The 13342-nt window shown below is 32.6% G+C and overlaps 1 protein-coding gene and 1 long non-coding RNA gene across 2 annotated transcripts in view; one reads left to right on the forward strand and one right to left on the reverse strand.

Moving 5' to 3' along the window:
- Window positions 1-13342, reverse strand: part of LOC136275338 (uncharacterized) — a 14057-nt gene continuing 715 nt past the window's right edge. Inside the window, exon 2 of the long non-coding RNA XR_010713901.1 lies at window positions 1-165. This is a non-coding gene — a long non-coding RNA (uncharacterized lncRNA). The remainder of the gene's footprint in view (window positions 166-13342) is intronic.
- LOC105338575 (uncharacterized) overlaps window positions 9838-13342 on the forward strand; it is a 21819-nt gene continuing 18314 nt past the window's right edge. Inside the window, exons 1-5 of the mRNA XM_034456752.2 lie at window positions 9838-9995; window positions 12297-12367; window positions 12473-12547; window positions 12685-12768; window positions 13127-13238. Of these exons, the coding sequence (XP_034312643.2) occupies window positions 9917-9995; window positions 12297-12367; window positions 12473-12547; window positions 12685-12768; window positions 13127-13238 (421 nt within the window). The 5' untranslated portion in view covers window positions 9838-9916. The remainder of the gene's footprint in view (window positions 9996-12296; window positions 12368-12472; window positions 12548-12684; window positions 12769-13126; window positions 13239-13342) is intronic.

Genomic DNA, 13342 nt, shown 5'->3' on the forward strand with positions numbered 1-13342 from the left:
ACACCAATAAAATCAAACAGCCACAAACTTGTCACTGGTCAAAGACCCTGGGATAAAACAGAACATGCAGCGAGAATCCTTTCAAAACTCGACCGTTCACCATAAACCGATCAAAGCCATGGCGCCATATACATGAAGGTTGTTGCGGATTTACTTGAGCAGCATCTGAAATATAAAAGAAAGCCAACTGGAACGAGGAACAGAAAGCTTTATAAAAACGCTTAATATTCAATTCTTATTAAGAGAAAAATAACATATACAGGTAAATAAAATAATTCTTATCAGGGATTAACAACATATTATTTGTAAACCTAGAATTAAAAATCTCAATTTAGATAAAAAGTGGTGTGGAAGGGGATTACACGTTTTATCCAGGCAACAGTTATTAAAGTGGTACGGTGACTCAAAATTGATGCTTTACTTTTTGATTATGACAACGGAAATAAAAAGAGCTACTCGAAATTTCATCATACGGAAGGTTTCACGCATCATAAGCCATCACCTATCAATTTACAGGTCATTAAAACTCTTCCAGAAATTGCACTTGTAAACAAACCGAGTTGTTTTGGACATTTGTTTAGTGTCACGTGATTGCGATTTCTGTCTAAATATAGTTACAATGGGATTGACAGTCACACACTGAAAAAAGAATTTGAATCCGAAGCTATTCGATGTCTGTGGTAAGAAATATGCATTAATAGAGAATGCATCTTAATAAATATATAGTTCTTAAAGACATCATGTTTCAATGAGAGTTTTCTGGTTCATGATGTATGCCACGCTGCAGTATTTACATTCCCCTGCGCTTGCGTGGCTATGAAGCGGAATTAAGGAAAAGTTGACCCAACGCGTCTATCATTCTCTTTTTAATTTAATTTATTTACTTTGAAACACCGTAATTTTCAAAAGTTCATCTTTTCATATTATAAATAAAATATGTGGAAATCTGGTAAAAAAATCGAGATTTGCTGAGTCATCGGTTTGTGCGTCACCATGTCCCTTTAAGCAGCAGAAGGAAGTGCTTTTGCGCACTTTTTCTCGCAGCAAATATTTTATTGAAAAGTGAATATCATGGAATCCCCAATCTTCCCCGAACTTTGCTTGGAAACATGTAAAAATTGAAGTTAAAGAAAGGAAGCTAATAGTGAAAATAAAGGTTGAGGAACACTCCCCCCCTCCCCCCCCCCCCCCCCCCCAATAGGAAATATTGATGATATTTTTTTTTTGTTATTTTATCATCAAAAAATGTTTCAAAATATTTAATTTTTAAATATATGTACATATAGTTTTGTGAGTCTCTATCGTCTATAATTATATAACCCTCGAGATTTTTTTTTTTTTGAATTCTGAATTTATTTTCAAACACACGAGTTTAGGCATAGATTACAGAAATATATTGTGACACATAAGTAAATAGCTAACTGACGCAAAATCAGTGCAATTGTACCCTTACAAATAGGAGAACTGCGGATATGCTGAATGTAGAAAAGATTTATACAAAGAGAAATGATTGTTGTTCAGACCATTACGTACCATGTTGCACCGAGAACAAGAGTTGCCCAAAATGTGAAGAATTCTAATTAGATTTCAAACCTTAGTTCCTTTTAATGACTTTCAAATCTGTATGTGACGAAATGAAATTTTTATCAATGCTTTGATTTCAGTGTTTATAATGGGCCAAATGGTGTCATTATGCAAATATTATGTCGTATGCAGCTATTTCGGAAATGGTGGGGCTTTAAAATAAATTAACAATCATCTTAAATATACACATCTAGTCGGGTTTATTTCGGATGTTACATGTATAAATAAGCAATGACATGCTATACCGACCGCCGTTTATATTTTAAACTAATTTATGTTCACAACTGAAAAATAAATGAAATCGAAGCAGAAATAATATATTCATATTTTATTTCACAGATTCGATAAAATCAAAGTTGAACATTAAACAAACATTGTCATCGCCTAACATTTTTTTTCTTCTGAAAACCATTGTTAAAAGTTTATATTCAAAGAACGCGAGTAAGTTACACCCCTGGGGCCCGTTTCTCAAAAAGGCGTAAATCTTGGCTGAAGTTAGTCCGACTAACAAAGTTACGCCAATATTTAGTCGGGTCTAAGTTGCGTTTCTGAAAAAGGCGTAAGTTAGGGTTTAAATGTCGAAAAACTTAGACATCTCCGCTGAGTACTAAGCATGCGCATATCGTATTTTGTTTTGCTTTGAGGCTATGATTATATGTGGTGGATCAATTTTCCAATTCATAATACCCGAAAGTACGCATGCATAGTTCAAGCTGTTCATGACATTTTATATTAATAAAAGTAGAACAAATGCCTATAAACTTCTTAACATTATGAAATTTTAGAGAAAAACAGTTGATATGAAAGCGGCATATATAAGAGGTTTCAGAAACCAAATATTTGACAATTATTTCATGACCTTTGCCCAAATAAATATGCTTTTCATGTTTCTAGCTAATACCAATATCAAAACAACAGACAATTATGATTCAGATATTTACCTTGATGTATATACAAAACTAAATAGACTTTTGTTTGTTTGGCGTAGTTGTCATGGCCGTTTAATCAAATGTGCAAAAATTAGATAAGTACATGAATATCAGATAGATATCAGTCAGATATATAGTACATGTACATCAGATAGATTTCATACATGTACATTGAACTCGACATGCGCCGTTCAAACAATATGGCAGCATATATCAAATATATATATGTAATATACAATATTAGAAATACTCTCTTGACCCGAGGAGCCTGGAAAAAACAGTGCCCCACGGAGACAGTATTCTAATCAAAATTATGCACTTTGTTGCCGAGTCCTTGAATACAGATGACCTGCAAAACCATTCCTTGTCCATATTCACTTTCCAGCACATCTTTCTTCTATTCTTCATGGCCATGACGCTGCAAAAGAAAGATTTTTTGTGACCGACTCAGGGAACAGTTGAATATAAAAGGAAGAGCTTAACGCGCACGCTCCAAGACCAGGAAGTGTGGAGTTATTGCCCTTGAATTAGCATTACTAGAGTTATAGTTCTTGCCCCAAACAATATGCTTAACTGCATGAAATAACAGGGTTTATCCATATTTGATAAACCTAATTAAATGCATTGTAGATGATATTGAGGCACAATCTTACATATTGATTGAATGAAACAATACATAGAAATTAACTTCGTGTAAACTTCAAATATTTATAGAACACATGGACAAGGTACAGTGGATATGCCCCAATACGTCTGCAGAATGAGAAGTATGCTTCATAGACACTGTAGATCTTTAGACATTTTCAGATGCTGGGATAAGGCTTGATTCTTTTTTATCAATTCACTATATTATTTATAGAAAATAATATGACCATGAGTATAACAGCAACCAACTGAAATCGAAAATATTTACTGTATAAATAATATTACATGAACCTTGTCCATCTTCTGTTCCAATATTGAAAGAATGTAGACAATGACATGGAAACGATTCTTGATTTTCTGCGATTCAAATGATAATAGTTTTAAAAGATATTAATATCAACAATTAACAAGACAGGAATTATCAACATTTGTGGCCGGGGTCTCCCCAATTCCCGTTCCTGTTTTTGGTTTAAATCGATCGATTGTTTTGTTTTGTTTTTTTCGGGGGGGGGGGGGGGGGGGGGGGGTTGAAAGTAATATACACCATCCATAAACAGGGAATAATTCGCCCTGTTTAATTTTCAATCATTTCACCCTCGTTGTCAGCGGGCAAATTTATGTTGATTTTCAATAATTAATATTAAGTAACTTAGGTAACAGCTGTGACTTGGCGAAGTCACGACCGAGTGAAACTGTTTGCAAGTGTAGAAGGACGGAAATATAACCCTGTATACAGTATCTTGATTAAAATAAAGATATAAAAACAGTTATCTAAGAACACAGAATATTTAAAGAAAGTTTTATAAATAAAAGGTTTTTACAAGTTTAATGGAAAAGGCATCTAAAAACTTCCCTATCCCCTTCCGGATAAGACATTTTGCATTTTTGCGATTTTAACAAGTGCATGTGAGTTTAACTTTCTTCCTTTTTAAAGAAAGTGTTATGAATAAAAGGTTTTTACAAGTTAAATGGAAAATGAAAAATGTCTTATCCGGAAGGGGATAGGGGATTTTTTTAGATGCCTTATCTAAAAAAATCCCCTATCCCCTTCAGGATAAGACATTTTGCATCCTTGCGGTTTTAATAAGTGCATGTGAGTTTTACTTTTTTCCCTATCTGCTTTGGGTTATTTGGATGGGGGTGTATACAATTGTTTATATAATAAGTATGACAAATGCAAGCTAGTTAAATTTGTAAATAATGCATACTGTTGTAAAACTGCTAAAACAACGCTTTTGTATTGCAAGTCGACAACTTCGAAATAAAGAAAAATCCCTTGATATACGTACATCTTAAATGTGATGAAACAAAACTATCATGAATTCAAGTAATTAAAGATCAATTCAATTGAATGAGTACAAATAAACAATGCATATGAATATGTACGGAGATCATTGATAGCACATGTGCCCCATACCTTTTTTTTAAAAGAATTACGATCGATGTTAAATATGAACGCAATTGATCACTTCATCCTAGAATTAATAAGATTAATGAATTTGATTTCCAAAAATTCAAGGTGTGCATGTGAAATTTTATAATAATCGATAACCTTGACAAACGCTTGTCAACAGATCTAAAATTGAAGCACACTCTGCACGCTTCTAAAACATATTTTTAAGTAATATTTTAAGAAACAAAAATTGATTGTATCTAAATGCGAGTTCATAAAACATTCCAAAGTACATGTAGCTTTCATACGGTTTTGTAAAGATACTAGGAGCAAAAAAAATGAAAATGATAATGCATACGTGTTGTAAAGTTTTCAGTAATACATGTTTATGTAAAGAACAAACAACCACACACAAGGACAAATTACAAATGTAAACGTTTTGAGTTGCTCCTATTCATAATTTTGAAATCAGTTTCGTTTCACAGGTTCAAATTTGATTAGAAACATTAAATTCTAGTTCATGCTTACTGAGAATTGATAAAAAAAATCAATAATCTATTCGTACTTATATACATCTATCTTCTTGGGGAATAAATGTTTAATTTAGAAATAAAACATTTTTTTAATAATTGTGTTTATATCATTTATTGGGGTATACCCATTCTTCACACTTTAGGTAAATTTCATTACGAGTAGTAATGTATATTATATACGTTTAATAAGGTGAGCCCATTATTTATCAAATTGATTTAATCTTAATTCATTTAGAAATAGAGACAGTTATCGAACAATAGGTATTTCTTAAAGTTATACGTACATGTACAAATAACACATAAAACAAACCAAAAAATAAAATTATCTGTATATTTTGCCTTAGAAACAAAACACTCGCCATTTTTGTGCACAGACTAAGGACTTACGCCTACCCATTAGCAGGCGTAGATTTAAACCCAAGTTTAGTCCCGACTAAGTTTACGCCTTTTTGTGAAACGCAACTTAGTCTGGTTTTGAGGTTTAGTCCCTGATTTAGTCCGGACTAAGCTTACGCCTGGACGTAGGCCTTTTTGAGAAACGGGCCCCAGATAATGAAATTTCACAGTGATCTGTATACCTCCGGTTTAAAATACAGATGAACAATCCAAAGAAGACGTCAAGAGAAACAGACTAATGTTATATCTAAGAATATTTACATTTTCCAGTGTCTTTGCATGTGATAACACTACGTACCGATTTTGTACTATATAACCCACGACTTCAAATAACGCCAAATTGAGGCGCCAGCGGGGTTTGCTTATTTATATATAAATATTTAATCGCACGATGGCTTAAAATTACATAAATATAAGTATTAAGAAATCATTCTTTGAATATTATGAGGTGATAATTTTGGTCGGGGCGTGATCAAATCTATCACAAAGACCTTCGGGCTTTATTGGATTTGATCACGCCCCGACCAAAATTATCACCTCATAACACTCAAAGAATGATTCCTTATTCCTTAAAAAGAACCACAGTCACATTAATTACCCTAGAAATTTTTTTGCAGAAGTGTAATTATTAATTACCTTTATGTAAGCAGACACCTCAGTCCTGCGGTGACCTGGGGCTCGTAACATAAAGGGTACTTAAGTCTAAGACAGTGCTTAAGTAGGACTTAAGTACATTATTAGACTTGAGTCCGTAACTAGAAGGGTGCTTAGCTAGGACAATTTACCCAAAACTTAGGCGGCCGGTAGAGGTGACTTAAGTATGTCTTAGGTATTGTTTTCACACTTTTAGAAGACTTATTGTTAATTATTTCAATTCAACATATGATTACAGAGTATTAATCACATTATGATATTTACACAGAATAAATTATCATAATACTAATCAATATAAATTTTTTGATTTGATTGATATAAATATTAACAGTGGTCGTAATGATCTGTAACATATTCTATAATTCCAGTATGCAAGTGGACTGCTAAATAGGTTGTAAACACGTAATGGTCGGTTTACAAGAAGTAACTGCATATATAAACTTGCGAAACTTGAGAAATTAAAAAAGGATGTTTGAAGACAGAAACACCCTCAGCGATTTTTAAGACGACGATTGCCTCATTTCAATATATTTATCAAAACCGATTTGGTTTGACTTTTCCTATAGCGTCACGATCATTTCTGTCAGCTACGTCATGCATAAATTATACACGCCGCCGGTGTGAAAACAATATGATTGGTTAACTCCTATTTTTAGGCCGAGTTATCAGTATACGCTTATGCAATGCCAGAGCTGAAGGATTTCTCAGAACAGTTTATTTCCCCCCAATATTATTCATTCAAAATCGACTATCCCGTATGTTTAAATTCTGTGCTAAACTCTCTCTCTCTCTCTCTCTGTAAACGGGCGTTAAACCATAGCCTCAAGCTACGGTCCAGAGTACGGCGTTATAAAAAATATAATATTTAAAAGTTGCATGTGCTAAGCGTTCATTTCATGTAAATACCGTATATGTATAACGCACATGTATTACCTACTAACTTGCCAGTCAAAGTGATAGGTATGAATTCCTCGATTTCTACACCTTTCGATCGGCAATCGACAGTCAATAAAAGTATTGAACGATGGTGTGAAAGAACGAGACGGAAGTGGAGAGTGCAAGGAGGTTTGTACATGTGCGTCTTCATTAGGCAAGTGTCCGATTCGTTTCTCTTCTGTTGCCCTATCACTTTCGGTGTAAATATCCACAAACCATTTACTGCAGATTTCTTTATTTTACCTGTCTCTGAACCCCCGATCACCCGCTCCATACATGAACACTGGTTTGTTTACATACATAAAAAATACAGTTCTTGATCCGCTTTCCGAGTACGGTTAAAGGTTTGTTTGGGGCGGGTAAAGCTACAATTATTAACAGTAGTAAACTAAATGAAGAATTATTTAAATGGATTATTTGCACAAAATGTGGTATGGTATGATGTAAATATTTTTAAAAAATAGTGTTATTTTTATACGCGGCAAATTGCCGTAAAGTTTTTTTGTACATGTAAGTATTGTATGCACTGTAGCTTTATATTTTCTAATCCAAAATTTATACACAGAGCTACAGCTATATATGTTATGTACCGTATGTATTGTTTTATCACAAGTGTACACTTTCGAAAAATAGCACAATTTCGACAGTCACGAGTACCCATGTGAATTTTTCATTCTCTGATATGTTGTTGTTCTGTCCGTGCATAATTTAGTCTTAGTTAACCAGCAGCCAATCAGCGGTAAGCTGAATCCACCAATAAAAAAACTGTGGTTAAGGTGCGGGTATTGTTTATGTATGACGTAGCTGAAAAAGTTGAACGCGACGCGATCGGAAAAGTCAAACCAAATCGGTTTTAGTAATATCGACTTAATGAAGAAATTATACCCAGAATAATTGCCTTATTTGTTAGGTAAGATGTAGAACAAAAGATAAAAAGAAATCCACTATATAATTATATCAAGTTCTTACGGCCTCGCGATATTACCCCACAGGCAGTCTTCGAGAACGTCTAAAATAGTGAATATTCGTCAAAACAGAAGCAACAACAATAACATGAATATATTGCCCGAGATCCATCGCTTTGAGTTTTGTTTAAAATTTTAGGTACAAACGTATATAATTATACTCATGCCACCTTGAATATTGTGTATGTACATTTACATCTACCCCCATGATGGCATCTAATATCAAAGATGTCATGCACGTCTATCTATAAAAATATGATTTTATTATACCAATACATTCAAATTCGACATAAGAAATGAAAAATACGTTTATACTTTTTATAACATAAACATGACTTAGCTAAGACATTGCTAAGTTTGCTTTATGTTACGGTATATGACATACTTAAGCAGGACTTATATAGGTCCTAAGATTCCGCCTAAGTCCTACTTATGACCCTACTTAAGTCAAAATCTTAGCATGCTTTATGTTACGAGCCCCAGGCCATGATTTGAACACATTACCGGACATAACATGCTTATATGCCGAATACTTGAGAAACGCTTGCAAACGCAGACGAACGGATGGAACAAAAAATGTCAGCCGTCGGACGTTCGAGTTCGATAACGTTCTCGATATACCGATATTTAGGCAGAAGTGTAATATAATAGCTCTCTAAAAGGAGATTCGATGAATTCTTTATGCATGCTCAGAGAATTTCACTTGTTTATATTTTATGCAAGAAAATATGATCGTCAACAATAACACCTCCTTAACTGTGTGTATATATGCAATATATGTTGGTTTTGTATGCTTTACAAGATTGTTACATGTGGTTTGAATCTTATTGGTGATTCAATGGTATGAGAAATTATGTCGAACTGCATCACAATAGTTTTAACAGCATTTCAATTTGTAAACACACATACATTCAAACTTTGAATGGAGGGATGATAATGAAATACGAAAATTAAACACATATACCTGAACAGCTGAAAAAGTAAACGTAATTATTTTCCTTTTAAGACCTTCATAGGAATGAATCAGCACCCCACCCCAACCGTGTAAGTCGCACTAAAATTGAAACCGAGACCGAAATACGTCATTCAGGTAAACAATACCTTCTGTACTTTAACCGTTATTTCATTTACTTGTAGATTTATTGATATTGGTTATTTTGGGGGGGTTTTTTCTCTCAGAATGCACGGTTTTCATATTTGGCATCAAAGCACAATAACGCTGTTGTAAGGCGCCCCAAGTCCTAACCTTTCTCAACTTTTTTTAAAAAAAAACTCGTATATCCGGGTTTATGTTTACTTTTTATCACGCGATATTTATGAAAGAAAGTTGAGTTGGTGGTACAGCATTTAGTGTATGTGCTCAAGTAACCAAATTGTTACCAGAATGATTATATCAGATATAAATAAAGTCAGTTATCGGAGGATTAAAATGGCTCTAAAACTCAAAACTTGATAGAATGTATGATAACCTGTTAACTTTGAATCGTTCACATCAGAATCGTTTTCAGAAACCCCGACGACAAAGGTCATGGATAATGGAATTGAGGACATTTATCCATGTCCTGTTTATCATTTCTCATGTTCGATACGTTTAATTTATTCGTGCATCTAAGTGCGATGTGTTTTTTTAAATTCTGAATTCATTATGTCTGATTTAGCAAAAAAAAAAACCGCGGTCCATTTCCAAATAAAAATTGTTATTGTGATCAACATTTGATAAAAACAAAATATTCTATTTCTCAAAGGTCATACATATGTATCGGGTTACTTATTTACGTCAAATTAAAAGTTTTGAGGCGCTCCCCCGGGATCTGATTGACGGGTGAATGGTTATTTAAAGAAGCGCACTCTGTTTTTCTTCGTACATTACTTTTGTTCATAATGAAGTTTGTGATTATATTATTTGTTTTCTGCATTGCTTTAGAAATAAGTTCGTGCAGGCCCAGTCGGGATGAAGAAGGTAAGTTTTATTTAAGGAATGAATTCAATATTTATTTGTTTTATACGATATAAAATGGTTTGGGGCAGTTTACGCTTTATAAACCGCGAAGCGGTTTATAAAAGAGCGTAAACTGTTCCAAACCATTTTATATCGTATAAAACTAATAAATATTGAATTCATTGCTTATAATTTAATTTTTTACTCTTCATTGTAGATAAAAACGGTCATTTGACCTTTAAAATGACTTAGAATTGTACAAAATTCAAACGTAACGTCAGGCGTATTGATACGTTTTTGACGTTAGTCTTACTATGACGTAGGCAACATTCTTTATACGATATAAAATAATTTTTTTAGCCAATCAGAAAGCGCGTTACAACCAGAATTAAATTATATTATCATTATAAATGATTTCATTTTTTTTTTTTTGATTAATACAAATAATCATAGCAATTTATAAAATAAGAAATATGACTGAATGATTACAACAAAAACCATTTAAGGTCGGTCGCGGGTTTGAAATTTTACGCCCTCTATGCAGGGTATTGCGCGTTACTGTTGTAAAACGCAAATGTAGAGTAAAATGGTCAGATACACAGGTTATCATGTAGCGTTTTTATTCAAAAATAAAATAACTTCTCAAAAAATTACTATAGGATTATAAAGCGTAACCTGTCCCAACCAAGGTTAAATTCGCAGAACTTGGGTAGACATTGAGTTCATTTCATAGATAATTAAAATTGAAAATATAATTTGAAAAATAAAAACATATGCGCGATCTTTTCATGTTCTGTGTGAGTGGAAATGTTTTTAATCTATTGCAATTAAAATTAAATTTGATTCGAAAATATCCTTTTATTTATATATATATATATATATATATATATATATATATATATATATATATATATATATATATATATATATATATAAAGCACTGAATAGAATCAACAACACTAGGCATCTTTAAAGTGTCGGATCTAATATATAGATACTAAGGCAGTAAACTTAATATATAAAGCACTAAAATTGGCTAACGACAAGAACAATAGAAATTGTCAAATTTTCGGGACAACCAGTCCCTTCTTCAGGACCAAAAAATAAATTACATAAGTAAAAAACAAAGAAATCAAAATCTAAAGCTACTACTAAACTACTAGTAGTTTAGTAGTAGTAGTTAAGTAGTAGCTTTAGATTTTGTTTTCTTTGTTTTTTGCTTATGTAATTTATCTTTTTGTCCTGAAGAAGGGACTGGTTGTCCTGAAATTTTGACAATTTCTATTGTTCGTGTCGTTTGTCATTTTACGTGCTTTATGTATATATATATATATATATATATATATATATATATATATATATATATATATATATATATATATATATATATATATATATATATATATAATATATATATATAATATATATAATGGCTGTCAAGACACGTTTATAGGACCAAACTATGAGGACCGGATAGCTTAAAAAGTATCCAGTCAATTTCATTTTAATTTGGCTAAAAGTTTACTTATACGTTAACCTTCCATCGCTGAAAATTAAAAGAAAATCGTATTTTTGTATTTCTTTCCATGTTAAATTGAAAATGATAACCCCATTTTCTCTATATAATCATATATGAAATGTCGGGGACTATTCGGACATACGACCAAAATATGAGCGCGGTAAACAGAGAAAATATCAGGTCGATTTACTTTATATTTTGCACATAGTTTACTCATAAGTTGAAATTTCACTGAAAAAATTGAAGGAAATCGTATTTTTGAAACATTCTCCTCGAGATTCCATAAAACACGGAATACATGTAAATTAAATTAGGAGAGACTTTTGGTGTCAATATGCAAGTCAATGAAAACCAACTGTAGCTACTATTGTAGTTTTAATTATTTTACAAAACGGAATAAATAAATCACTGTTAGATAAAGCCCCTTTTAAAAAAAAAAAAATCCTCTTTCTGAAAAACACCGAACTAAGAGCTCGAGTTGTACGTTTATCCCCCCCCCTTTTTTTTGTCCAACCTTGGATACATACATGCACATGGAGCCAGATATATGCCTAAGAATATCTGCTATATCTGGTACCGACGTCATCAAACTCCCATAAGTTATTACTCTGCCTCGAGTCTGAATTTTGACCACAAATGCATAGACTGTTCTTTTAAGTGTTTGAGATGAGAACTGAGTAAAGAGATATAAAAAGATTTGGCAAGAAGATGTGTTATGCATATACAATGTATTGACTTAATATACTTAAATGTGCTTGATATTTTCAAATATAGTTTTATTAATTTAATATTTTTGTTTAAAGAGCTTGAGCAACTCCTGAGACGAGTTTTCAAAAAGGATAAGCCAAAGGGCAAGAAAAACCCATTAGAGGAGGTAAATTCATCATACATTGCATCGTAAACTCAGCAATGTTTTCTTTAAATTTCTTTAAGACTAATATAAACAAACGCTAATCCAATTCAAAACTTAATGATTCAGGATTTAGATCCCGAATCTTCGTTTGAAAATGACGCTGAAAGACAGACAGTCGACACAAAAAAGGGGAAGTTTAAGGTAAGTCCTAATTAAACGGATATTTCAAGAGGATCCATTTAACTAAACTTTAATTAATCTTTTCCTTTTAAAATTGCGTGTTAAATTCAGATTACATCTAGTATAGAACCAGTAAAAAAGATTTAAGGTAATTTCAGCCCAAAAACATGCATCCCAAGAAGAAGAAAGTTTTACTGAGTCAGAGTCTGGATAACCATCCGAAAAAAGCTAGCATAGGAATGGTAAGCGCATTTTTAATTCGCAATTAAAGTGAAGATGAGATACAAGAATGTGTAATTACTAGACTAGTCTAGACAATTGTATTCTAGTAGATGATACTGAAAAAGGAGTTGATTTTTAAATTATGCATTTAGTCGCCACGGATGAGTATATAAGATGATGCCGACATAATCACTCGTTTGATTAAGGATCCGCAAAGTAAAATAATTCTTCGAATCGAGAATTGTGAATTCTTTAACAATATTAAAGACTCTTTAAAAAAAGGTTTCACACGAGTCAGCGATTGCAGTAATAAAAGCAAAAAAAAAAACCCTTCTCAAAATAGTTTCAGTACTTTGATTTGTTTTCAAACCATTTTAGCCTCCACCAGGATCAGGAAAAGGTAAAGATCTCTCCAAGAGAAATTTTCAATACAATGGATCGTTGTGGCCCAATGGAATTGTTCCTTACATGATTGATACCAGCTCGTACAGTGAGTCAATTTTGTAGGTTTTGAAGAGCTGTAATCTCTAAAGTCTGATTTAGGATGATGATATATAAAACTTGATTAAGTTTGTTTATATGTAAAAGGCCAAA

The sequence above is a fragment of the Magallana gigas genome, chromosome 5 (assembly GCF_963853765.1).
Source record: "Magallana gigas chromosome 5, xbMagGiga1.1, whole genome shotgun sequence".
Classification (NCBI taxonomy): Eukaryota; Metazoa; Mollusca; class Bivalvia; order Ostreida; family Ostreidae; genus Magallana; species Magallana gigas.